Source organism: Gossypium hirsutum, chromosome D05 (assembly GCF_007990345.1).
Source record: "Gossypium hirsutum isolate 1008001.06 chromosome D05, Gossypium_hirsutum_v2.1, whole genome shotgun sequence".
Lineage (NCBI taxonomy): Eukaryota > Viridiplantae > Streptophyta > Magnoliopsida > Malvales > Malvaceae > Gossypium > Gossypium hirsutum.
This window is the reverse complement of record NC_053441.1, coordinates 4,193,384-4,221,105: the sequence shown is the minus strand read 5'-3', so window position 1 is coordinate 4,221,105 and position 27,722 is coordinate 4,193,384. Positions and strand designations below refer to the sequence as shown.

Sequence of the window (27,722 nt, the reverse complement as noted above, 5' to 3'; positions counted from 1 at the left end):
ATTATTTTAATGTTATTATCTTTTATTATTATGATTATTAATATTATTAATATTAATTATTATCATTATTAGTTTTATTTGCCCTTTTACTGATTCGTTAGTTTTGTTTTTTTTTGTTTATTTTGTTTATTATTTATTCTATATATATCTATATATATGCATTATGCTTGTACATATATTTTTATAATTTATTTATATACATACAAACGCATTCTTTTATATTTTATAATTTATATATATGTCTATATATATCTATATACCTTTTTATTATTTTCCTATATACATATACGTACATACATGTATCTTTTATATTTATAATTTCCAAAATATATATATACACATATATTTTAAAATGCATACCTGCTCGTACATACACACTTTTTATAATGTACATACTTATATTTTATATATTTTTGTATTTTATAACCTATTTATATATATATATGTAAATACTTATATTTTTATATTTTATAATTCATATGTGTATATCTTTTATTTATTTTCTTCATTTATTTATTTATTTACATGTTCGTTATTATTATTTGTTATGCTTTATATTTGTTTATTATTGTACATACGTGATTGATTTTATTTATATATATGTGACTTCTTATTTACTTACATTTTGTTTTCCTCGTGATTATTTTGCTTACACCATCATCATTGCATTACGCCCATTTTTATTTAGATTTCAAAAAAGAAATTTGAAAAAAAAAATATAAGTAATAATCGATATTTGGGATCTTCGAAAGAATCGAGCCCTAACGTATTGGGTTCCGATTTTCTTCGTTGAATCCAAATAATCGAGATTACTCTTTCAAAAAAAGCTCACAATTGGGAATTCGATACGTTGTGTCCTAACGCATTGGATATGACATGTTGTTTTCTTGAGATGAAGATTTTTCTAAAAAATAATAAGGCAATATTTAGCGTTTGGAAATTCGAGGAAACGTGCCCTAATGTGCTAGGTTTCGATTTTTCTCGTTCAACCAAATATCCAAATATCCTTTCAAAAATTTCAAAATAAGGCAATGTTTCGCGTTTGGTAATTCGAGGAACGTGCCCTAATGTGCTGGGTTTCGATTTCTCGTTTAACCAAATAGCCAAATATCCTCTTGAATTTTAATCCATGTCATTCGAGTTTTTTAAAGATCGTATTTTAAATTTCTTTAAAGTTTTCAATTTTCGACATTAAGACATTAACTAATCAACTTGGTACCAATTTTTTGGGCGTTACGAGGGTGCTAATCCTTCCTCGTACGTAATCGACTCCCGAACCCGTTTTTCTGAATTTCGTGGACCAAAACCGTTGTTTTAATAAAATCAAATCGTTTATTAAAAACAACCACTTTTCGAGGTGATCCAATCACACCTCATAAAAAAGGATTGGTGGTGACTCCCGTTTCATTTTCAAAATCCAAGTCGACCCCGTTTTCATCAAAAAATGGTGTCAACACTCAGTATGGTTTTCGTTACTGAAATATCATACCTACTTCTTACAACTCAGTATGGTTTTCTTTACTGTAATACCATACCTACTTTTCACAACTCAGTATGGTTTTCTTTACTGAAATACCATACCTACGTTCCACACTTTGCCATGGATCCACCATGGACTTATTAGTCAATTCATCACTGGTTACTGAACGTATGTACTCAATCCTGCATATCCCTTAATTTGAACTAACAATCTCATTTTTTTCTCATTTTTACCATAATCATAATTCAACAACAATATACGAATTGATACAATATATCATTCACACATTAACAATTAATCATAAAAGTTCAGCCGTATGAACTTACCTTGGCCAATTTGTAGGAGTTGTAAAAGTTCAGAGACTAGTTTGATACTTTCTCTTTTCTACGTTTATCTTCGGATTCCCGATATGGTATAAAAATATGAGAAACCAGCTTGTTTCAGACCTCCTATGGCGTTTTTGCTGATAAATTATGAAGAAATCTCTAGATTTTTCACTTTTGTCTTGTTTTATATATTTAATTTGTAAAGTTTTCAATTTTGCCATTGTTTCTCCTTACTTTCTTGCCCAACTGTCCAGCCCATATAATTCGAGCCTAATTGCCTTTTAAATCTTTCCTTATTAGTCACTTAAGCTATTTAATCACAATTTAACAAATTTTGCACTATTTTTAATTTAGTCCTTTTTAATTAATTGACTATCCAAACGTTAAAATTTTCAAACGAAACTTTTACACTAACTCAATGACACTCCATAAATACTTATAAAAATATTTATGACTCGGCTTATGAATTTGAGATCTCGATACCTCGTTTTAGACCAATTTACCTAATAAATTCTTTTTAAATCACAAAATTCACTAATTCAAATTTTATTCTAAATTCACACTTGACCCATAATTATTAATTTATTAAATTTTAAAACTCACTGGTCGGATTTAGTGATCTCGAATCACTATTTTCGACACCACTAAAAATTAGGCTGTTATATATACATAGTTATAAAGTTATCTTCATTAAAAGGAAAAACATAGACTAAATGGTGTTATATCAAGTTTTGCTTCGGAAATGAGAGGTTCGTATCTGACATATCCCGAGGATTCTTAATGGTGTTGTTGATCACATGACTAAATGTGTTGATACAAGTAGCTCTTTGATACATTTATTTAGATCCCCACCGACTTCGGTCATGAATTTGTTGGAAATAAATGCAACATGTCTATTTATTCTTAATTATGGTTTTATCTAATGTAATCGTTCAATGTTGTCATTTTCTACCAAAAAAAGAAAGAAGGAAAAACATAGAATATATATTTTTATTCCTTTTAAATTTGTACAATAATCATGTATGCATGTTAATATTAATACTTAAAAGTTTTAAAACATTTTTAAATCTAATCACAATAAAACTTCAAAAACTTGTACCTCGCACAACTTGGTTGTGTGTATTTATTAAAATATGTTATATATATTTTTAAGTTTTTTTTCAAATTTGTCAACATTTCATAAATAAAATTATTTTGAAGAATGAAAAAAAAACTCTAATGAGAAGTTTATATTAAAAAATATAACTTATTTCATAAACATTTGATAAATAGAGCTATCTATGAACCGGGTTGAAATCTGATTTAAAAAAAAAATCTAGGTTCGAGTTTGGGCTCAACTCGGCCTAACCCATCCAAAGAACCCATATCACTATTTTAAAAAGAGACAAATCTCAAAATTATACATAAACTTTAGTCTAATGTGTAATTTTATACATGAACTTTAATTTTATATAATTTTATACATGAAAATTTGATTTAATCAAATTCTCGCAAATTACTAACATAATTATTGACATAACATCATTTTATGCTTATATGTTATTTACACAAATAATTATAGTTATCCAATATAAAAATAAATTGATGTATTTATTTCTTTAAATGTGTATGATTAAATTAAAATCAAAATTTCATCTATATACTTGAACCACAATTGAAGTTTTATATGTATAATACCACCAAATCAAAGATAATGTATTAAAATGAACATTAAATCAAAATTCATGTATAATTTTAAAATTTATCCTTTTTTTAAAATTAATAAAATATTAAAAATATATTAAATTATAGTAATATTTATAAATTTAGTGTTAAAATTCAAATAAAAACATTTAAAAATTATTTAGTTTAGGTTCAAAGGGAAAAACCCTTCACTCAAGACCAGCCCGAGAGAAAAAAGTTTATTTAATTTTGTCATTCATTATTTTGAATGAAAATAATTCATGTCTATTATTAGCCAAAATATTTAAATTTATAAAAATTATGCCTTGAAAAATTTTAGCATATTTTAATTTTAAAATTATATTAGTGTAAATTTTTTTTTGATTAAGTAAAAAACCTGAGTAAAAAAAGTAAAAGTTAATCATTTTTAATTTATTAACAATATCTTAAGCTTTTAAATATGTTTTTAAACTATTAAATATATTTTAACAATATTTTTATTTTTAAATTATTTTAATAATCGTAATTAAATATTTAATTTTTATTTAAAATTTCTAATATTAATCACATTATAAGTTTTTATCATATTTGCTCTTTTTTTTATACAATGTTTAGAACTATTCATAACCTCTTCCTAACCCTTAAATAGGAAGATAATGTGCTTAAAATTTAAGAAGTTAAATATTTTTCATTTTAATAAAAGTTGATATGATATTATAAAAAATATTTTTGATTCTTATAGTGCATTTTTAAATAAGTAAAAGATATATTAAGTTATAGTAATATTTATATATTTTTAAATTATTTTTAAAAATAATAAAAATTAAATAAAAAATAAATGTATCACTTATCGCATACAAAACATTAATACCTTATTATATCAATAAGGGCAGAGGAGTATGGAGGCGAGATATTCGAGATTAATATATCATAATAGCAGGTATGCTATGCCAAAAACACAAACCTTTTTCTCTTGGCCCTCAAATAGGCACGGTCTTTTAGCTGCTAATACCATTAATCTATATTACTTTTCCAAACTCATCTGAGCTTAGTATCTCTGGTTTAAGCTTAATTTCTAATGTATAGTATCTATAATATGGTAAACACAGAGCATACTATTAAATTCAACTGGAGATTTCCTGTTACACCATGATCAGGCAGGAAGAGATTTAGCAAGACATGATATCTGAAATACTCCTTTGAGTTATTGCTGAAGCAGTACAGACCTGCGGGTTTTGCCTAACAGGTCCTAACGGGTTTGATTCGAGCTTGAAGTCTCTCATTAAACAATTGAATCCCAAGACGACATCGTTGGCTTAACAACCCGTCAGCATCATTTGATTTAGCACGAGAAGGTTCCCGACCCGAGTAATATCGAATCCCCGCTTTCACTGTCTTCAACCTTCAGTTCTCCCAAATCTTATTTCCGACCCAGTTTTCTTCAATTGTTTTCCCGGCATCCAAACACCGAATTCTCAATCCGAGCCCCCCCAAAAAAAGAATCCAAATCATGCAGCACCAAGTTGTCACGATCAATCACAAGTTCTCAGTGAAATAAATATCCAAAATCCAAAAAAACTACTTTGTTTCCATTTCAATTTTCTATGGACAAAGAAACTGAACTTCTCTCGCGCCTAGCCGCAAACCATCTAAACCTAGCTCAATTCGAACCGTTGCGAGCCACGCTTCTTGCTCTACGAACCAAAAACCCCGAACTTGCTCTGGCAATCCTTCAAACGATCGTCGCCAACTCGGGTCGGTTCGAGAACATTGCCTGGTCACCTTCTTGTCCATCGCCAGCTCTTTTAACTTATCTTTCAACTCTCGAGCTCTTGCAATTTAATAATCCTACATCTATATGGAGCTTCGATCCCGATACATTGCGCTTACGAGCGGAATTTTTGTTGTTAGTTCAAGTTTTGATTGATAAGGTCTCGGCTAGTCTGAGAAGAGATGTTGATTTGGATAAGATTGAAAAAGAGAAGGAAAGTGAGAGCGAAGGTTTTGAGGAAGAGAAACCTGAGTTGTTGGACAGAAGTGATGATTTGAAAGAGGGAAATGGTGAATTGGGAGATTGTGTTAGGGTTTTAGATAGGTTTCTGGAATTGGGAATGAGGAGGTTGAGACCGGATGTAGTCATGGAAGGTGGTGATGCTGATGCTGATGGTGAAGAGGAGCACAAGGCTGTCTTGGAGAAGGTTTTGATCGAGGAAGAAGAAATGGTTTGTTTGAGGAACGTGATTATGGATTACGCAGATCTTTTCGATGCCTTATGTGAGAATATTCAGAGGCAATTGAAAGGATTGGACGGTGATGATTCGGGGATGGCTATAATGATACGAAGAGAGGAGAAGGTGATAGTGGATTCATTCGACGAGGAACATAAGGGGGTTCTTAGTTTAATACAAATGAGTGTTCAGTTAGCCCATTTGGATGCTATGAAGGAATATCTGAAGGATGGGGATATTGAAGGAGTGGTTTCTCGCATTCGTTTTCTTCACCTTGGTTATGGAGTCGAGGATGATGTGTATCGGTATGTGCATTTTTTGCTAAAATGTATCTGAAATTTACAGTTTGAGTGCAATGTAGTTTCTCTTTCAAGATGCTTAGTACGACATCGAGTCACTGTTAGATAGGAAAGTAAAAAAAATTGATCCAATTGTGGTTGTGGTAGGTATGTGCTTTGTTCTACTTCTTTTGTTCTGCAAGTGTAGTAAAAAAGTGTAGCGAAGAGCTTGAGTAATTTCACTCTTTCTGCTTGGCCTCAACTATATGCATAGGATCAGTGTCGTGCTCTCATTAAAAATGATTTTAGACTTCACTTTAAATCTTATCAGGCTTGTTTAACCTACAGCTTTTAAGCATGAAATTTAGTTTAGCATCTTGTATAGAGGACAGTTATGCTATTTTAAGATGCCTCACATGAACTACACAAGAAATTTTCTAGTGGTGATTTTTTGGACAAGAGCAGTAGAGAGTTTGATATTAAGCCATGTACGTGACAATTGCTTCATAAAAAGGGGTCGAAGCTGAATACCAACTTAACCAACCAAAGGGGTGCTTCCTCTGCTACCATAGATCTTTAACAATTTTTTTGTCATTCTGTTAATAGTTTAAATAACATATTTCAAGGATATATAAAGTTTTTGTCTATGTAATTAAATAAGCTTCAATTTTCTTCTTGGTGTATCTTTCATGAAATCATGGTTTCAGAAACATTTCTTGTGTAAATTGGATTTAAACCAAGTCAATATATTTAGATTGACTGCTCCTGGATGTACTAGAACCATTTTATATATGCTGAAGACGGTTAGATGCCAGAGAAATATATTCTTGTATAATGAAAGTGCACAGTGTGGCCATTTAGATATGAGGTAGAGTTTTATATTCTTTCTTTGATGGAATAAAAGATGTTTATAAGCATGCTTTTGGTCTACTATTGCTATCATTTTCTTAGAATTCTTCAAAAACCTTTTTCCTGGAAGTAAATTTCATGAAGGTTTTATTTGACAAAATTTATCAACAAAATAACCTTGTATGCTTTATCTGCTCAATAGTTTTCTTCCCTAGATCTTTTGGTGATTTGAAAGATCTATATTTGTCATTGTCTTTGGCGTTGACATAATTTCATTCATTTGTTTCTGTATTTTTATTTACATTTCCTTTGGTATTTCTAATAGCACACTCTTACGAGATCTACTCAAGAGGGTTTTATCAGAAAAGGAAAGATTCGGAGTGTCCCGGCATTCCACAGAAGAAAAGTTGTTACAGATTAATGGAGAAGCTCTGTCATCAAATTGCAGGCATCTTGTCCAAATGATTCAAGTATTACCTTCTTTTTTCTTCTACTGGCTCCCAACATCCATACTGGTGTAATCCTTGTATATTACCTATAATTCTCTGCAAACCATGTTGGCTTGCTTAATGTCTGTTTTGGAGATGCCATAACTCGGTTATAATATAATAGTTTGGCTAGCTTCATACCATCATTTTTTGTGACAATTTTAACACTAACGTTCTTATGAAATAAGTTCCTTGAGACACCTTAAAATTGGTAATTGTCATTTCATTTTTGTTTCACGTGTAATAAAATTTATTGACTTTGGAGTTCATTTAAAACCTCCAAATGGTTTTGGTTAGTTTTGAAATGAATTTTTTTTTATTGGTTATTGTGATGTTAATATCTCCTAAATTGAACTTTGACTTTCAAATAGAAGATCTAGCACTATTAGTTAAATCCTTTACATATTGTCACCTTGTATTTTACCTTGCTTTCTTGCAGGTTATTCATGACGAGTTGCTTGTTGAAGAGATTGAGATGTATAGATCTCTTGATAACAACCAAATTCCTCCACCTCTTGAGCATTTTCATAAGTATTTAGTGGAACTGAAAACTAATGCAGATTTAAATAACAAGCATTGGCCCTTGAGTATGGCAGCAAGTTCTTGCATGAGAGATTTGTTCCATTTTGCTCGCATTTCTGGGTTACATGTACTAGAGTGTGTGATGAATACGGTTTTATCCGCCATAAAAAGGGAGAACATTGAAGAGGCAACTGATGTATGTGTCTTATTTTATGTTTAAGTTAATTCATCAGCCTAAAATGTAGCAGGCATTTTTTATGTGTTACTCTTTTACTTTGTCAATCTTATATGCATTTTTAAAAAAAATATATGGTTAGGTTCTTGTACTGTTCCCTCGGCTTCGGCCCCTGATAGCTACTATGGGTTGGGATTTGCTGTCTGGTAAAACAATTTTGAGGCGGAACTTAATGCAATTTCTTTGGGTAAGTAAATCACATGTTTTTCAGCTGGAAGAATCACCTCTCTATGGAAACCGATCAGATGAGGTAATTCATGTTTCTGAACTTTCATGGTGTTATAGTTGAATATTCTATAGATAAAAAATGAAAATTTAATATTTTATATTATTGACAGGTATCTTGTGTGGAACATCTCTGTGATCAATTATGTTATCACCTTGATATTGCCTCTTTTGTTGCTTGTGTCAATTCCGGTCAACCATGGAGTTCAAAATTCTCATTACTATTGTCTGGACATGAAAACATAGTATCTGGAAGTGAAGATGCTAAGTTAGACACATTTGTTGAAAATTTTGTGTTGGAAAGACTTTCTGTTCAATCTCCCCTTCGGGTAAGACTCCATAACCAGTTTTGAGAACAATTTTATTCATAATACTACGAACAGTAATGTTGCAGATTCCGTATAAGTCACTGTACTTTTAAATCATACATGAAAGCACAAAAACCAACTAGATGACTAAGATATATTTTTTAACATAAACAAAGCACCCTTAGAAACATCATGACCATAAATAACAATGACACACTAGACGTTGTTTTACCATCAGATACAAAATAAATTGCATGTTGTGAGAAACTAAAGTCATTAGAACTATTCAAATCTGAGACATTGCTATAACTTGTATGCAGCTGTAGTTGTAACTTTTTGTTAAATATGTCCTTTTCTTTTGAGGTTGATGGATATTCTGTGGAACTTCCTTGGTCTAGGTTGCATAGTTTTACCTCATTCTTTCTAGGCTTCTGTTTAATAATGACTTGTTACGCATCCCGGACTTAAAAGAGGAGGAAAACTAACTGTTTGTCAATAATAACCATGATGCTATACACTTTGCTTGTTGCAAGCTGTAAGCAGTTCCTTTTTTCCTTTTAGTGTGGTATTGATCTGTAACTGGATTTCTTTTCTTTAGGTACTGTTTGATGCTGTTCCAAGCATAAAGTTTCAAGATGCTATTGAATTGATTAGCATGCAGCCAATTGCTTCTACTCTTGAGGGCTGGAAAAGGTATCTTGGTTGAGCGGTTTCACCCATTAGTATTGTCAAACTTGGATATATGCAATTCCTAAATCTTTATTTAATTTTTAAAGTCTGGTTGGCCATCCATAGAATATTGAACTTTGATGGTAGGTATTCCAGATAATCAAATTTTGTTATTGTACTGGAGTGGTGAATGGTGTGGTTGGTTCAGGAAGTTGGTTTTTGCTTGCAAGGTTTTGTCTGTTTTTGCTCTGGCCTTTAGATTACAAAAATATTACTTTCTGTCAAATTGTTATCTGAATACTTGTTTTACATAGTCATCTGGTGTTATTTAATTTAATCTGCCCTTTTAACTTATAACATTTGGAATGAATGTTATAGAAGCAAACCAGTTTTGGTGTTCCATTGGCACACAAATTATTCTTTGTTTTAGGCTTTATTAGTAAAATTGGCCCCTAAACTATATCCCAATGCCCAAATTGGTCCTTAAGTTTTTTTTCTGCTAGAAGTGGTCTCTAAACTATCAACTGTATCCCATTTTACCCAAAAAAGTGTATGGCATCCAGTAAGAATGTGTCATGTTCTTATTGGTTATATCATTTTTTGGAGTAAACTGGGACAAAATGATGGTTTAGGGACCACTTCTAACCAAAAAAACTTTACGACCAATCTGAGAATTGGGGCTTTAGTTTAGGGGTTCAATTTACTAAAAAGCCTTCGTTTTACACAGCACAGATGAGACTTAGTTTGGTCTTTGTAGTGGAGCAGTATGCAGCCAATTTTATGGGGTAGTCTTGGTGCCAGTGATGAGATATGATGTGATTGCAAAGCAATTTTCTGGTTTTATGTCTTCTATAGTAAGAAGTCAACCACTTACCTGATGTTTTTGTTGAATAGATTCTGGAGATGTCTGCATCTCTGGATTTTGAAAGGGTTATGACTTTTTATCGTAAAAATGTTGCAATTAATTTCATCTGTCTGAGTAAAGATAGTGCTATTTACTGATTGTATATTTTATCGTATGGTTAGTACAATAAATGGATGTTGAATTAGCCTGGTTGCCACATATATGCATGCTGTGCTTCAACATATAACAGATATTGTTATTACTGGCTGCTATTTATTCCATTTTTCACACTTTCTTTTCCAAGTATCACTTGTGTAAATGACTTTTTTCTCTTTAGGATGTTGTTTCTTATTTATAGTTCCTTAATGTGGTAGGGGGCAAGATATTGAACTTATGCACATGCGTTATGCTTTGGAATCCACTGTCCTTGCACTAGGAGCAATGGGAAGTAGCATGACTGGTGAGAAAGAGACTCATCAAGTGGCACTATGTCATTTGCAAGACCTAAAGAACCATTTGGCGGCGATAAAAAATATTCCACGCAGGGTACTCTGTTACAGTCTGCAGTTTTTTTTTTGGAAGAATTTTGTTTTCTTATGGTTTTCTTCATTCATGGAAAATTGCAAGTTGTCCTGGAAAAATCTATTGGATTGTGAATTATCTATAAAAATGTTTTTTAAATGGTTATGCATATATTGGAGTCAGACTTCTTTGCTAGTAATTCGATTATCATTGTTTGCATGTAGCAAACATTTAGGTTACTCTTTAAGTTCTTCATACGGTCATTTTTTTTCTGACTTATTTTGAATTATCTTACTTTTACATTAGTGCTGGTAGACTTTCCATTTTAGTTTCCTGTTATTTACTTCCTGAATTTACATAATGTTCATTTTGTTCAAATGCAGATACTGATGGTGAATGTTATAATTTCACTTTTACATATGGATGATATCTCTCTCAATTTGACGCATTGTGCCTCACCCGGGAGCCTTTTTAAACAGTCTGTTGAATGTGGTTCCGAACATATTGATTTAACCATATATGAAGGTGGAAACAAAATGGCTATATCTTTCACAGGGTTGCTACTTGATATTGTACGTCATAGTCTTCCATCAAGCACAGCTGTGGAGGAGCATGCATCCGCTGATGGTTTAAGCATGTCTGGGAGGCAGGCTTTGGAGTGGAGAATTTCAATGGGTAAACGTTTCATTGAAGATTGGGAATGGCGATTATCAATTTTGCAGCGCCTTCTCCCATTATCTGAAAGGCCATGGAGTTGGAAGGAGGCATTGACTATATTACGAGCAGCCCCGTCTAAGCTACTTAGTCTGTAAGCTTGATGATAATACATTCTAGTCAAATTTGTTAATTTCAACTAAGAAAAAGCAAAAAGTTGTGCAGGAAATGCATCTCATTAACATAACAGGTCATGTGATATGAACCTGTCAAATACGTTTGTTTATTCCATATGGCAAAGTATCTGTTGGAATTGGTAATCGCTATAGTTGGTTGCTGGGGGAATACCTGAATTCCTTTGTTTTTCAAGTTAATAATGATATTCAGCATGATGTAGCATGCTGCTAACTTAGGACTTAGTCAAGTTGGTTACCTGTGTTGCAGCAGTTCCTTTGAATATATGGGGTTGAATATCCTTTATTACTTTCATAATCAACTGAAACATTTTTATGACATCTCCTTTGCACATGTAAAATAAAATGTCTTCGGAGAAAATTATGACAAATAAATTAGAGTAAGAGTTTAGGTAGAAATGGAAGTAATTCTGCAAAGCATACTTATTATATTTATGATCAATGCTGCTTTTGGATGCAAAAATATTGATTCCCTATAAATATCCATAAATCTTAAAAATGTGCATTGAGGTTCTCTTATTTGTTTATTAATCTCCCCCCCCCCTCTTTGTCAGTTGTATGCAAAGAGCAAAATATGACATTGGAGAAGAGGCAGTTCATCGGTTTTCATTGTCTGCAGAAGACAGAGCTACCCTTGAATTAGCTGAGTGGGTAGATAACGCATTTGGAAATGTGCATGTAAGTGCCAGATCATTTACCGGCTAATTTCTTTAGATTTATTTTCACATTTCTTTTTCTACAATACCCTCTATAACTTAGGGTTCTTGTTATGGTACTTGTGAATTGTTCTCCCTGCTTTTCTGAATTTAATCAACTTGTGGAGGGTAATCTTATTTCGAATTTAGTTCGAGTCAGGTGTCATTTCACAATGTTCTATGCATATCTGGCTGTGGGTTTTCTTATGCCAAGTAGGTTTAAACAATGTCTTAACAATGATTGAGAGATGAAGAACTTAATCAAATATTGTTTTGGCATTCTTGGTCTGTGAGAAAAACCTTGTTTGTCCAAGTGGTCATGTGTCCCTTTAGCAGCATGTCTGGAAGGATCTAGGTTCAATCCTTGCCTCTGGAAAAGGGCCATGGGGTTTTGTGCCCAATCATATTCTTTAAGCTTCTTTTTCTAATATAGTTGGTTATATTTTTTCCTTAAAGATTGCTTCTGAAATGTTCCTAGGTCTTGGGCTAAAAATATGACTTGGGAAGGCAGAGCCTAGTTTTCAAATCCTATTAAACTTTCCTGCCTATCATATTCCTTAAAGATAGTTGGTTGGTTATATTTTTTCAAATCCTTGCCTCTGGAAAAGGGCCATGGGGTTTTGTGCCCAATCATATTCTTTAAGCTTCTTTTTCTAATATAGTTGGTTATATTTTTCCTTAAAGATTGCTTCTGAAATGATCCTAGGTCTTGGGCTAAAAATATGACTTGGGAAGGCAGAGCCTAGTTTTCAAATCCAATTAAACTTTCTTGCCTATCGGTCATCAAAAAAGATGTTGCATGTGTGTATTTCCTAGCAACATGATTGTTTCCCCTCTGGTTGACTGTGATATGAAGATGATCATAGGGGATCTTGTTTCTGTTGTAGATATTGTGCTTTCTTTTGTAGATGTCACTTCTTATCACACTATCGTATTTTAATGAGAACTTTTAAATGATCAATCTAGCCATCTTGACCCCAGCAGTTTTCCGTATTTTGAGTTGTGATTTTGACTTCACAAAAATACTTTATTTGGCGGTGCCTCCTCTGAGGTCATTTGCTTTAATTTAAACTGAAAAGAGAGACAGCTCATTTGCTAATACAACTTAATGGTTCTTGTGGCTCATGCACTTGGGTCTTATCACCCCTGTTATAAACTTCCTAGCACATGCATGTGCTTTATGCAGGTAGAAAATGCAGTGTCTCGGGCAGCTGATGGGACTTCTCCGGTACAGGATTTGGATTTTTCATTGTTGCGCTCTCAATTGGGTCCTTTGGCTACCGTAAGTGCTTACTTACATTGTTAATTCTTTCTTCCCTTTTCATATCTCTAGTTTGGAAAATATTAAACCTTTCATATGTCTTGCAGATTTTTCTGTGCATTGATGTTGCTGCAACTTCGGCTAGGTCTGCCAGTATGTCTCTACTGCTTCTGGATCAGGCAATTTTCTTTTTACCTATGAACTCAAAACTTTGTGTTTTTAATAGTCAAGTGTTATCTTTTTCATTAACATTGGTGGTTTAGCATTATTGCTGTAATTTAGTTGGCCGTATTGATTTCAATTTTATTTTTTCAGAATTATATGAGAACTTGTGGAACTACCTTTCCTCTTCTAGTTCTTTGTGCAATTTCTTACAGCGTTGACTGATGGTTACAATTCTAGCCCTAGCTTCCAACATGATCCCAAATAGTAGCATGTGGAAGGGACATTGTTAAGGCTAAAGCAAACCCAAGTTAAACCAATGTGGGATTTAGAAACATCATTTGACATGTTCTTGTATTAAATATGGCTTGATAAGTGATATTTCAGTGTGAAACAAAATAGTATTCTATTTTCATCATTATTCATGATCTTATTATGTTCTCTTAGGGGGAGAAATCTTGTAGACTTTAACTTCCCTTTCTACTTCTAATCTAACAAGATTCTAATCTTAAGAGATTCTAGTGTATTAGTTGATGTGTTTTGTGGTTATGTTATTGACTCTATTCATGTTCAGGCTCAAGTTATGTTATCTGAGATATATCCGGGAGGTTCACCAAAGGTGGGTTCCACTTACTGGGATCAGATCCATGAAGTTGGAGCTATTTCTGTATTACGACGTGTCCTGAAACGTCTGCATGAGTTATTGGAACGGGCAAGTGTTTGAATTTCTTGGATGCTCATTTTGCCTGCATTTTCCTCTTTTTTTCCTTTCCCCTGTACTCTTTTCTAGTTGATATAGGAAACAAATTATTTGCTTTTCAAAAATTGCATTCTGTATTTCCTTCAAAAGTTGTCTGGATGATGCTTTATGTATTTCACTGGAGAATTTCAAGTATAGTTTATATGGTGTGCTTTTCTTGGGAGATGATTGTAGGATTTCTGATTGTTCTGTGTGACCTTCCAGGATAGTCCTCCAGTTCTTCAGGCCATTCTGACAGGGGAGATCTCCATTTCAGCAGCTAAGGACTCTCATCGACTGGGACAAAAAGAACGTGCCCTTGCACTTCTACATCAGATGATTGAAGATGCTCATATGGGCAAGCGGCAGTTTCTTAGTGGTACTTGTTCTTTTTTAGGTTCTTCAGGGAAAAGGGATCCTACAACTATTTTATTTGCAGTGCCTGTTGTTATTTTGATTTTTGCTGCAGTAAATATGTTCTATTGCTTCTCATGTGTCCTTGTGCTGTGAAACCTTAGGTAAGCTTCACAATCTAGCCAGAGCTATTACCGATGAAGAAATGGAAGTCAATTTTGCTAAAGAGGAAGGACCAGGAAGTGATCGCAAAGTACAATCCATTCTTGACAAGGATGGTGTTCTTGGGCTTGGGCTAAAAGCTGTCAATCAGACATCAGTAACTTCCACGACTGGAGATAATAGTGTGCAGTCGGTTGGTTATGATATGATGGATGCTGGGAAGAGGCTTTTTGGCCCTTTAAGTGCAAAGCCCACAACCTATTTGTCACAATTTATTCTCCATATTGCTGCAATAGGTGACATAGTGGATGGAACAGATACAACTCATGACTTTAACTTTTTCTCACTTGTTTATGAATGGCCTAAAGATGTAAGGAATTTTCTTACCTTCCTTCCTATATCATTTTACTGAAGCTGAGGTTCTTGCTATGCATTTCAATGATTTCTTTTTTTCTTGTTATATATTCACTGTTTACTATTTTGTTTTTCAGCTCTTAACTCGTTTGGTCTTTGACCGAGGCAGCACAGATGCAGCTGGAAAAGTAGCAGAGATAATGTCTGCTGACTTTGTTCATGAAGTGATTTCAGCATGTGTACCCCCGGTTTATCCTCCACGGTCTGGTAATGGTTGGGCATGTATTCCTGTCATCCCCACATGCCCTCGTAGTTGTTCAGAAAATAAAGTACTTTCTCCTTCTGCTAAAGACGCTAAGCCTAGCTGTTACAGTCGTTCCTCTGCAACACCCGGGATCCCTCTTTACCCTCTACAATTGGATATTGTGAAACATTTGGTTAAAATATCTCCTGTCAGGGTTGTATTGGCTTGTGTTTTTGGAAGCAGTATGTTACACAGCGGCAGTGACTCTTCTATATCTAGCTCCTTGGATGATGATTTATTGCAGGCACCTGATGCTGATCGGTTGTTTTATGAGTTTGCTCTTGATCAATCTGAAAGGTGCCCAGCATGCCTTGCAGAATGTTAATGCGCATCTATCTCATTTGCTTCACAACTTTGTTTAATTTCCATTTTTCTGAAACAGGTTCCCTACTTTGAATAGATGGATACAAATGCAGACTAATCTTCATAGAGTTTCAGAATTTGCCGTGACAGCTATGCAAAGAGATGATGATGGCAAGGTTAAACCTGAAACAAGAACTGTTATTAAAAGACTGCGAGAATCTGACAGTGACACTGAGTCAGAAGTTGATGAAACTGTCAATAATTCTAACGTCACAACATCCTTGGACCTAAATGTTAAGGATAACACTTCTCCAGACCCATGGCATGACTCCTTAAAACCTGAAACAGCCGAAGTTGATAGTACAGTTTTTCTTTCTTTTGGTTTAGAGAATGAAGATCCATATGAGAAAGCTGTGGAACGGTACTATCCCTTTGTCTATGTATTTGTTGCAAATTGTGACAGTTAATATGTTACTTTCCAGCTCCATATGATTGTTAACATTTACAAGTATCGCCATATGAGGTTTCAGTTTTTGCACTAGCACCCTTATTTGAGGAGCAAAGATTTGAGCTACTGGTAGTTATAAATAGTATTTGACACTCGTGATTAGTTTGTCATACTACTTATCATTTTGTTCCCTCTTTTAGGTTGATTGATGAAGGAAAGTTAATGGATGCGCTTGCACTCTCTGATCGCTTTCTGCGTAATGGAGCTTCAGACCGGTTGCTTCAACTACTAATTGAACGAGGAGAAGGAAGCCATTCAGCCTCTGGGCAACCTCAGGGTTATGGGGGGCATGGCATCTGGAGCAATAGTTGGCAGTATTGCCTGCGGTTGAAGGACAAGCAACTGGCAGCTGGACTTGCCCTCAAGTATGTAAAAGCTCCAATCTTTTTTTCTCTGCTGCAATGATGGCTGCTTAATGTAATCTATTAAGAGATGATTTTGCAGTATGAGGGTACAAAAGGGCTAGAAAGAATGTGCCATTATAGTTGTTATCTTCATAATATATGATACCTAAGTTCTCTAAACTTGGACATTTTGCTCCCTTGCATGGTAGGTTTGTCACTTTATGGTATTGGGTACATACTTTTGTATCAAATTCATCATATGTGGGCACACTTTCTTTTGCTTTTTCCCCCCGTTTTTAAGTTGTTTCATGTCAGAATTTCAAAATATGAAAATCACGATTCCTCTTTTAAAGTGGCAAAGGTATTGTTTGTTGGCCTTGATGAGGCAAAATACAGTAGTCAATTGGTGTTGTAATAAGGTGGCTGTTCTAGGATGTTTGGCTACTACGACATATCTCCCCTCTTAACATACAGCATGCAACAGAACCCAGCAGTTTGCTTTCTACAAGATTGCCTGAATAAGAGCAGTTGAAAAAGTATCTTATGGGCCCTACAATGAAGGGGATTGAGTATAGTAATCCGTGTCTTTTAGCATTATTTATCTGAAGCCTGTTTTAGCAACTGGCAATACTTGCACGTCATGGAAGATTTATAATGTGCCTGGACTCGGGGGCTCTCAAATCTCAATTTCTTTCCCAGGTACATGCACAGATGGGAACTTGATGCTGCTTTGGATGTTCTGACCATGTGCAGCTGCCACCTGCCTCAAAGTGATCCAGTTAGGAATGAGGTGCTGGGTTTGATAGTAATTGCTTTGTTTTTCCCTGGATGCTGGAACTTGTGTTCTTATTTCCTCTTGATATGATTTCTTTGCTTTTTTGTAATAACTTAGTGGAAAATGATACATTCTTTGGATTATGCAGCTCCTGCAAAGGAGACAAGCTTTGCAGCGGTACAGCCATATATTAAGTGTAGATCATCACCATGGAAGCTGGCAAGAGGTTGTATTCTTGTCAGTGCCTGAACTAAATGAGAAAGTACTCTAGTCTCTAACTAACCATCTTATGCTTCTTTCTTTTTCCTGAAAATTTCAGGTTGAAGCTGAGTGTAAGGAAGATCCTGAAGGCTTAGCGCTAAGATTAGCTGAGAAAGGAGCTGTTTCTGCTGCTTTAGAAGTTGCTGAAAGTGCTGGATTATCAGCAGAACTGCGGAGAGAACTTCAGGGCCGACAGCTTGTGAAGCTTCTCACAGCGGATCCTTTGAATGGTGGAGGACCAGCAGAAGCTTCCCGTTTTTTATCATCACTAGGTGACTCTGATGATGCTCTACCAGTCGCTATGGGTGCAATGCAACTATTACCCAACCTTCGGTCAAAACAACTTCTTGTAATTAATTGTTTTCATCAGCCTCCTTTTTGGGATTTGACTGTCCCGTACGTAAAGCTTATTGAGTTTGAAAACAATCTGTAAATGATTCATTCCTGTCCTTTTGTAAAGGTTCACTTCTTCTTGAAGCGAAGAGATGGGAGTCTGTCAGATGTTGAGGTTTCTCGACTTAACTCGTGGGCTTTAGGCCTTCGTGTTCTAGCTGCCTTACCACTGCCTTGGCAGCAACGATGTTCTTCCTTGCATGAGCACCCACATTTAATATTGGAGGTTCTACTGATGAGGAAACAACTGCAATCTGCCTCACAGGTATTACACTTAAAGAACACTTTAGATGCATGTTATGGCTCTTAGTTTCAAATAAATTCTGTAGTTTCTAAATGATACTATTTGTGATCTCATGGGAGGCTGACTGCTGGTTCCTGGTTCCTCATCTTGAAACTTGAGAGCAAAGATTATGGCACCTTTTGATTCTTCTTTCACTTTTTTTTTTCTCCTTTGAACTTTTTTTTTTTTGCTTATATTTCCCATTTATATGAATCCTGAATCTTATCGTTGATATTATGTCTGACAGATCCTTAAAGAGTTTCCTTCTTTGAGAGACAACAGTGTTATCATATCATATGCTGCTAAAGCTGTTGCTGTCAGTATTAGCTCTCCAATTCGGGAGCCTCGGATATCTGTTTCTGGAACACGGCCAAAACCAAAAACAAAATCAGGTGTACCTGCAAGGTCATCCTTCACTAGTAGTTTAAGCAACTTGCAAAAGGAGGCTCGTAGAGCTTTTTCTTGGGCTCCACGTAATACTGGGGACAAGACTGCCCCCAAAGATGTTTATCGGAAAAGAAAGAATTCTGGTCTGTCACCTTCTGAAAGAGTTACTTGGGAGGCAATGGCTGGGATTCAAGAGGATCGTGTATCAGCATATGCGGATGGGCAAGAGCGGTTTCCTTCTGTCTCAATTGCTGAGGAATGGGTGCTAACAGGTGATGCTGGTAAAGATGAAGCTGTTCGAGCATCTCACAGATACGAAAGTTCCCCTGACATTATTCTCTTCAAGGTTTGGTAATTGAACAGGCAAATAGTTCTAATTAACGCGGTTGAACTATGTATAGGCATTGTCTATTCGTTGCTAGCTCAAAAATTATGATACAGATCCTTGTAGAATGTCTGTTTTCTGGGAATGTTTATGCTGTGGCACTGTGGGATCAGTTGGGTTGGATCTCTGGGGTTGAGTATTTCTGTAACAAATTTCTATGCATATCTGTCTAGAGCAGAATTCATGTCAGGCTTTCTTTAATCAACTATGCTAGTATCATTTATAGCGCCTTTTCTTTTTCTGATCATTGGACCTTTTGATCTGCTGATTCTTTTTTTTCGCTTGTTTCTAGGCATTGCTTTCCTTATGTTCTGATGAGTTTGTGTCTGCGAAGAGTGCCCTAGACTTATGTGTTAATCAGATGAAAAATGTTTTGGGCTCCAAGCAGTTGCCTGAGAATGCATCAATGGAAACAATTGGTCGAGCATATCATGCTACTGAGACATTTGTCCAGGTATTTGGCTATTCCAATCCCCTTCAACTGCCAATAGCTAGAAGTAGTTATATAACTGATTGTGGGTTTATTGTTCTTTAAATGCCACCTCCTACCAAATCAATGGTGTATGTTCTTTTTCGTCGTCTTCTTTTTTTTAAACTTGCATAATGGAAGAGATAATTATCCAAGGTAGTTATCAATCTTGTCTTATTTTGCATGTGCAGGGACTAATATATGCTAAATCGCTGTTGAGGAAACTCACTGGTGGCAACGATTTGTCTAGTAATTCTGAAAGAAGCAAGGATGCTGATGATGCATCCTCTGATGCTGGTAGCTCAAGTGTGGGTAGCCAGACGGATGAGTTATCTGAAGTTTTGTCACAAGCAGATGTTTGGCTGGGACGTGCTGAGCTTCTTCAAAGCCTTCTGGGATCTGGCATCGCTGCTTCTCTTGATGATATTGCTGACAAGGACTCATCTGGCCGTCTCCGTGACAGGTTGATTGTTGATGAACAGTATAGCATGGCTGTGTATACTTGCAAGAAGTGCAAGGTAACTATTTTGTGCAGATATTGCAGTAATTGATTCTAATATTTTCCTCAAATCTACTCTATTTGGATGTCTTGGAGTCATGAATTCTTTGATCTTGCAGATTGATGTTTTTCCTGTATGGAATGCATGGGGACATGCTTTGATTCGGATGGAGCATTATGCGCAAGCGCGTGTGAAGTTTAAGTATGTCAAGCATTATGTAGTATGCTAGGAGATTGTTAATTCTACGCTGGGTTCTTGCAATGCTGAATTTCTTCTTATTCTTTCGCTAATTTTATGGCTCAGGCAAGCTCTTCAACTTTACAAGGGTGATCCTGCACCTGTCATTCTAGAGATCATTAATACAATTGAAGGAGGTCCACCTGTGGACGTGTCAGCTGTTCGTTCCATGTAAGATGACGTGCAACTTGAGTCACTATAGATTAGCAAGAAGCTGATTGTTCTGGTCCAAATCTTTTAACATGAAGCAGGGTTCAATTATTGAATGATGGACCCTGCATCTATTTTTTTGAGGCCTCTACTTCCATACTTCTATCATAGTTACATTTCAGCTATTGATAACTTTATCAGTGGAAAGAAAAAGTGAGATGAAACATTTGGTTGTTTGTGGTAATGGAATTGCCTGATGCAATTTATGCTGCAGGTATGAACATTTGGCCAAAAGTGCACCAACAATCTTGGATGATTCTCTTTCTGCCGATTCATATCTAAATGTTCTGTACATGCCATCTACCTTCCCTCGTTCAGAGAGATCAAGGCGGTCTCTAGAATCTTCAAATAGTAATTCTCCATACGGCCCTGACTCTGAAGATGGACCACGTAGTAACTTGGACAGTGCTCGTTATACTGAGTGTGTTAGCTATTTGCAAGAAGTAAGTTGAACTCAATTCTTTTCACATGCTTGGTTATATGTTGATGTTAAATTTGTTTGCATTTTAACTACTATCTATGATTAAGCTTTCTTGTCATTTATGTTTCTCTTTCCATAAATGTCACTGATACCTACCTACATATGCATTGTTCTAGTCAGTTTCCATCCCGTGATAAGATCTTTGATTTGATTGTCCTTCTTTTGTCATTGTAGTATGCTCGTCAGGATTTGCTTGGATTTATGTTTAAGCATGGTCACTTCAATGATGCATGCTTGTTATTCTTTCCTCCTAATGGTGTTCCTACACCTGCTCAACCTTCAACAATGGGAGTAGCAACTTCATCATCGTCCCCTCAAAGATCAGACCCCTTGACAACTGATTATGGAACCATTGATGATTTGTGTGACTTGTGCGTTGGGTATGGTGCCATGTCAGTTCTGGAGGAAGTGATTTCACAAAGGATTTCAGTTGCAAAACAGCAGAATGCATTGATAAATCAATATACAGCTGCTGCACTTGGCCGTATTTGCACTTATTGTGAAACTCATAAGCACTTTAATTATCTATACAAATTTCAGGTAACTGATATGGAATGTTAACAAGTTCTATACATGTTGCTAAATGGCTGCATTTACTTTTTCTTTTCTGAACTTATTTGATGGTTTAGGTAATCAAGAAGGATCATGTTGCAGCCGGACTCTGTTGTATCCAGTTATTTATGAATTCTTTGTCTCAAGAGGAAGCTATCAGACATTTGGAACATGCTAAGGTAACTGTGCATTACAAACTCCTCTTTTTTCATTATTTCACTGAAATGCCTATTATATGTAAGAGAATCCACGAAAAACCAACAATACTGTAGATTGATGTTCAAAAAAGTACAATCCTGAAAAAGTTGCATGGTATTATAGATTGTTTTTTCTAAAAGTGTAATTATCCAAAAGAAGAAGAAGAAGAAGAAGAAAGGTGTTTCAAAAATTACAATTCAGAAAAACTTACGTGGTATTGTAGATTGATTTTTCAAACAGTATAATTATCCAAAAAAAAAAAGAAAAAAGAAAGATGCTCCAAAAAGTAAAAGCATTAACTGTTGAGATATCTCAGGTATTAGTAAGGCTAGTTGTGCATACAAAATCACATGAAACTGAATAGTGGTAAATGCTCCTGTTACTCATGCTTTCTTCTGTTACAGATGCATTTTGATGAGGGGTTATCAGCACGATACAAAGGTGGAGAATCTACCAAGCTGATCACAAAGGGCGTTAGAGGAAGAAGTGCCTCTGAGAAGCTTACAGAAGAAGGACTTGTCAAGTTTTCTGCTAGAGTGGCAATCCAGGTAATAATAGCTACAGAAAAGATATTCTGCTTGTAATGAATGGATTTAGAAAAGATATTCTGCTTGTAATTGAATTCTTTTCCTTTTTGAAAGTCTAAATACACATATCACTACCTTCTACTATGCTGAAACCCCACCTTTGCCTACACCAAAAAATTGAAATAGAAAATATGAAACCCTTTGTGAAATAAAATTTTGGCAGCTAAGGAACCTAGAAATTTCTTTTTTTTTTTCAGATATTGAATTTGTATGAACAAGTCCATGGCAATCCTCAGTATACTGTTACGTTTTAGTTGCCATCTTAGTAGCTTGACAGCATTTGATTAAACTGGATATCAGTTACTGTATTTCACTAAGAATAAATTCAAGCTCCAATTGCTTTCATTTAATGTCAGTTTAATTGGTAAGTCTCATGTTTAGTTTATATTTGTCGGGCTTTGCAGGTGGAAGTTGTGAAAACTTTTAATGACGCTGATGGACCACAGTGGAGACATTCACTTTTTGGAAATCCAAATGATCAAGAAACCTTTAGGTTATTCTCATCTTCAATTATGTTTAGGCATGAGAGTAGCCAAAATTTTTTTCTGATGTTTCAACTTGTTGGAATATTTGGTTAACAACTAGGCAACCATGATTGGCTCCTCAGTTAATTATTATTTATCAGAAATGAGAAAATGCAGAGTTTAAATATATTTCAATCACTGATGTATATTACTTGAAGCTTTTTGTCTAAGGCATTTTAATTCAAACAATAATGCATGAAGTGAAAAGGCCTTTTAAGCTTTATTATTATTTGGGGAAAAATTCAATTCAGTGGTTAGTAATTATGTCTTTGTCAAATAATTGCCAGCAGTGGTGGAACATTAGTTGTATCATGTAATGCTGAAGTTAATCAAGGCTAATGAAATTTGCTTACTTGTTAGTATCCATCTCATAAGGTGGTTAACTATATTAATTACATTCATTAAGCATCCACATGAGGATGCTATACCATGCATAGAATTACTCTACACTTTAGAATGTATCACCTTCTTTGTGCGGATCCATTGTTAGTGGAATGCACATTGCTGTCGATGTTGACTGGTTTGTGATGCTTGCTGCTTTTCAGGAGGAGGTGTGAGATTGCAGAAACTCTTGTTGAGAGGAACTTTGATTTGGCATTCCAAGTTATTTATGAATTTAATCTTCCAGGTGGCTGCACATTTTTTCCTTTTTGTCAATTTCTTAAAGTTATCTAAGTTAATGCAGTACTGCTTTTAACATTTGGCGTATTTTCCATGCAGCTGTTGACATATATGCTGCTGTTGCTGCATCGCTTGCTGAAAGGAAAAAGGGCAGCCTGTTGACGGAATTTTTCAGAAACATTAAAGGAACAATTGATGATGATGATTGGGACCAGGTAGTGCACTTTCTTTTGATGTGGTATAGTGAACACATTAGTACTTACCAGAGGGCCAACACTTATTGAATTTATGTTCTGATAGTTCCAGAGGTCCTTTACCGAAAGTAACTTTTCAACAGAATACAATATTAGACTTTTTTAAGTTGTATGCTATGGAAGGAGCCACAATAATTAAGAAATTAGTGTTTGGATTCTGTCGGCTATATTGACAAATTAAAAGCACTAAAAGGCATTCAGTTAAAGTCTTGAGCGATAAATTCTGTCTATTACCCATTAGCTTGTGCTGATGCTCTAAATCGAAACTTTTATGAAAAAGGGGTCCCACTAGCATCTTCTTGGTATACAAGTTAGAATATTAGTTCCTACTGAATATACTTTATGCAGATCAAAATATTAAACAAACTTGCCAAAGGCTGGTGCATGCTCTGGTTATTTGTATTGTTTAGTCGTCAAAAGGCAGAGGTGCCATAAACATGGTTTCATGTTAGCTTCTTCATTTGAGTTCAGCCAATAAGTTATTGTTGTCTAGCTGAACCTGAAAGGCCATCCAATCCATTAAATGAAGCAAGTTTATTCAAATTGAGCTCAATGGTGACCTTTTAGTGTATTTGGTAGTTTCTTGATAAAATGAAATAAGCAATTATGTGAAACGACCAGAATATAGGTTCCCCCCCCGCCCCCCCAAAAAAATGTTTCTTTTGTTTCATGAATGAGTGATCCTGTGATTTTTGGAATTTGTAGGTATTGGGGGCTGCTATTAATGTGTATGCTAACAAACACAAGGAACGCCCAGACCGTCTCATTGACATGCTGACTAGTAGTCACAGGTAGTCTTTTTTGGATATTTCAAGTTTTTGTGGTTGTCACTTTGCAATTTTTTTCTAGGTACAGCAGGTCATACACAGTATGTATTCGTTTAAGGCTATTGTATTGGATCCTCAAATAGGTGGACTAGTCAGCTAGGTAATATTCTAACTAGAAAAAGGTTTCTAAAAGGCGACTGTTCTAAGGACTTGTGCCTGGCAATCCAACCTTCACCCACTGAGCCAGTCAATGTTCTATTTATGAAATAGATTCGTGCATGCTATTTATCTCCAACCGGTCCTTTTTCTTCCTTGCCTACAAAATAATAAAGCTGGTTTGGCTCATTAATTTAAGTGAATCAGTTGAATATTGTGATGGCCACCTGATAGTAGACTCCTCCAGATGTACTGTTATGTTTTAATTGCAACTGAAAAAGCCATAGGTTGTGCAGTTAGTTGTCACAAAGTTCATTAAGACGAAACCCAACTTAGTTGATAGATGGTTAATACTTACAGGGCATGCCTCACTTCTAATCTTCTTTGCTGTTGTATTCATAGTCTTTTTCTTACAGCAATTACCGAGCAATAGAAGACTTTGAACTGGGAATTAGCCATTTAATAGGAAAAGGGTTCATCTTTTGTTACTTTTTAGTGGAGATTTAGAATATTTATAGCCTGTAATTTCTGCTAAAAGATGTCATATAGTTGGAGGTAAGCAGCCTCCTTGGTTTCGTTACTTATATTTGTATTAGTTGCTAAAAACTGCATCTGATAACTTTTGTGTGCTTTTCAATTCCTAACTCCTCTTTGCAGGAAAGTGCTGGCATGTGTGGTTTGTGGTCGCCTAAAAAGTGCTTTCCAGATTGCATCTCGAAGTGGAAGCGTGGCTGATGTTCAATATGTTGCACATCAGGTTGTCCTCCTTTTCTCTAGTGTCACAATTTATGAGTTAGTCTTTCATGAAGGTCCTCTGAAGTTAAAAACTGTAAATGTGTGACATTCTTCAACCGATTTCGAGTGGTACCTTATGCCCTTTAATTCTAATCTGATATAATCATTCAGAGCTGACGAGAAAGTGCCGATGTTGTTTTAATACCTTTCAGGCTTTACACGCCAATGCTCTTCCCGTGCTTGATATGTGTAAACAATGGCTGTCTCAGTACATGTAACATGTATTTCTGCTACTTCATATTCACGTGGTTGCTAAGTCCACTATTACAAGAACCCGATTTCACAACTCTGGAAGGGGATGCGATTGGCTGATTCAGATTCTGGCAACCATCAAATACAGGCAATTTAAATTGGTTTTTCTTATAAATAATGTTCTTTTTTTTTTTTTGTATGTATTGATTTATTTGAACTTTAAAGTTTTGATGGCTTCTCGAGCTTATGGTCATGGATGAGTTCTGCTTCATAGAGTGTGTGTGTATGCGCGCAACTGGGTTTTAATTTTATGTACTAAATAATTTTGTAAATTATTATGACATAATAAAGATAATAGGTTAGCATGCAGTAGCTTCATAATTTTTTGTATGTGGAGCTATTTGCATGGTTTTATCCATACCATATTATAGAAGCTCTCAATTTTCAGTCACTTTTTAAAGCAGAGGTACTTGTTGTGGAGGAGGTTAATTCTGTCTTTTGCTATGTAAAGAATGAGAAAGAAATAAGGAACATATGGGGAAAAATGAGAAATATGTGTACTGTTCAATTATATTTAAACTATTAAAAATTTATATTTTTTACATGCAAATGTTTAAACTATCAAAAGATTTTATCTTTTTCGTTCTGTTCATATTAGTGCATTTGAATTTTTTTTTTTTAACGTGTGAAATTTTGTATTTTTTACATATTAATACTTGGTTTTGTATATATATTGATAAAATTAAAGGGATATGATTACATAAATAAAACCATGGTTGTTAGCAGGTTAAAATCAGTCGGTAAGTCTAGCAGTTTAATCGGTATTATATAATTGGAAAAGAAATGTATGGGTAAATAATCAATAAAAAAATTTAGAATTTTTTAAATATTTCATTTTCATTTTTATAGGTTTAAAAGGGGATGTTTTATTTTAATCATCTAATTTTAGAATTTTTAATTTATTTTTCAACAAAAAAAAAAGAATATCAATTACATCATAACTATTTTTGGTGTTTTTATTCAATGTAGTTACACAATTCAATTTCATTATTAATGTTTTAGAATTTTTAGTTTATTTAAAGAAATATATCAATTACATCACAACTATTTTGGGTAAAGCCAAGCATTGACAACCATATAACTCTTGAACAACTTTCGTAGGTGAAACTCAAACAAATTTAATTGTTAAATAGTTAATTAAATATAGAACTAACTTTTTAGTGGTCTTTTAAAATTTATATATTATCAAGTTATATTCTTTTTGCTCATTTCTTACATTTCAATCATTAAATTCCAAAAAGAAAAAATAATGTTATCAAATATATAGATAGAGAAGTCTAAACATAAAACCAATGCCAAAGAGATCAAACCCAATGACTTGAAACCATAAAAGAAGTGAAACCTAGTTTTTCATTAAAAATCTTGGACATTTACAATCCTATCTATGCATTGAGGTCAACATAGTTCATGATGGATCTATACTTTCTTTAAATTATACATGTATCTAATATTTTGTTTGAACCTAAAATGCAATGTTGTAAACATGCATTCTTGTGTTTTTATTTTTTTTATCAGATTCTGCTAAATCTATTATTAATAAAATTATGTATCGTTGCGTTCTAAAAAACTTTCATATTTATATGTTAATAAATTAGCTCAATCCATACATGCTCCTACTAGACTTCATTAGCAAGCCATAAAACAACTACTTTGATATCTTAAAAATACAACTCATAATGAATTTTGATTCGAATTTTTAAATTTTATAATATATATATATATATGTGAATGTCGGTTGGATAAAAAGCCTCATTTTCACCTCTAGTATTCTATTATTTGGTTCTCACAAAGGATATGTTTAAATTTTATGGTCTATCATTCATTTTGAATTTGTTGATACTATCATTTGTTTTGAATTTTGTTATTTGTTAGGGTTATCATTTTCTTTTTTGGTAATTGTGACTTGCATTTATCCAACATAATTTACAGCTTGACCCCACGAATTGGATTGGATCATAGTGGAAA

At 34.4% G+C, this 27,722-nt stretch overlaps 1 protein-coding gene across 2 annotated transcripts; it reads left to right on the top strand.

Moving 5' to 3' along the window:
• The first annotated feature begins 4,624 nt into the window (after positions 1 to 4,624).
• On the top strand, positions 4,625 to 26,148 carry LOC107906933 (protein DDB_G0276689). Of its 2 annotated transcripts, XM_016834087.2 has the most exons (36): positions 4,625 to 6,001; positions 7,149 to 7,293; positions 7,751 to 8,029; positions 8,151 to 8,318; positions 8,407 to 8,622; positions 9,200 to 9,294; positions 10,489 to 10,660; positions 11,020 to 11,444; positions 12,039 to 12,162; positions 13,366 to 13,461; positions 13,548 to 13,619; positions 14,177 to 14,314; positions 14,567 to 14,720; positions 14,860 to 15,227; positions 15,349 to 15,812; positions 15,898 to 16,239; positions 16,467 to 16,691; positions 17,370 to 17,460; positions 17,594 to 17,671; positions 17,765 to 18,055; positions 18,167 to 18,364; positions 18,630 to 19,115; positions 19,447 to 19,608; positions 19,815 to 20,141; positions 20,242 to 20,324; positions 20,427 to 20,531; positions 20,785 to 21,013; positions 21,226 to 21,591; positions 21,681 to 21,782; positions 22,206 to 22,349; positions 22,793 to 22,881; positions 23,458 to 23,540; positions 23,633 to 23,748; positions 24,493 to 24,578; positions 25,368 to 25,467; positions 25,658 to 26,148. In XM_016834087.2, exons 1-36 carry the CDS (start codon positions 5,073 to 5,075, stop codon positions 25,721 to 25,723), a joined length of 7,614 nt encoding a protein of 2,537 aa, XP_016689576.2. In that variant the 5' UTR covers positions 4,625 to 5,072; the 3' UTR covers positions 25,724 to 26,148. The 2 variants fall into 2 exon arrangements, with proteins under 2 accessions (XP_016689576.2, XP_040949133.1); XM_041093199.1 differs by lacking the exon at positions 7,149 to 7,293 and having other exon boundaries at positions 5,825 to 6,001.
• The last annotated feature ends 1,574 nt before the right edge of the window (positions 26,149 to 27,722 follow it).

Coding starts and splice junctions, on each gene's coding strand:
- LOC107906933 (XM_016834087.2), top strand. CDS start 5,073: ATGGACAAAGAAACTGAACTTCTCTCGCGCCTAGCCGCAAACCATCTA. Junction 10,661..11,019: donor TAAAAAATATTCCACGCAGG/GTACTCTGTTAC, acceptor GTTCAAATGCAG/ATACTGATGGTGAATGTTAT. Junction 17,672..17,764: donor ACCATGGAAGCTGGCAAGAG/GTTGTATTCTTG, acceptor TGAAAATTTCAG/GTTGAAGCTGAGTGTAAGGA.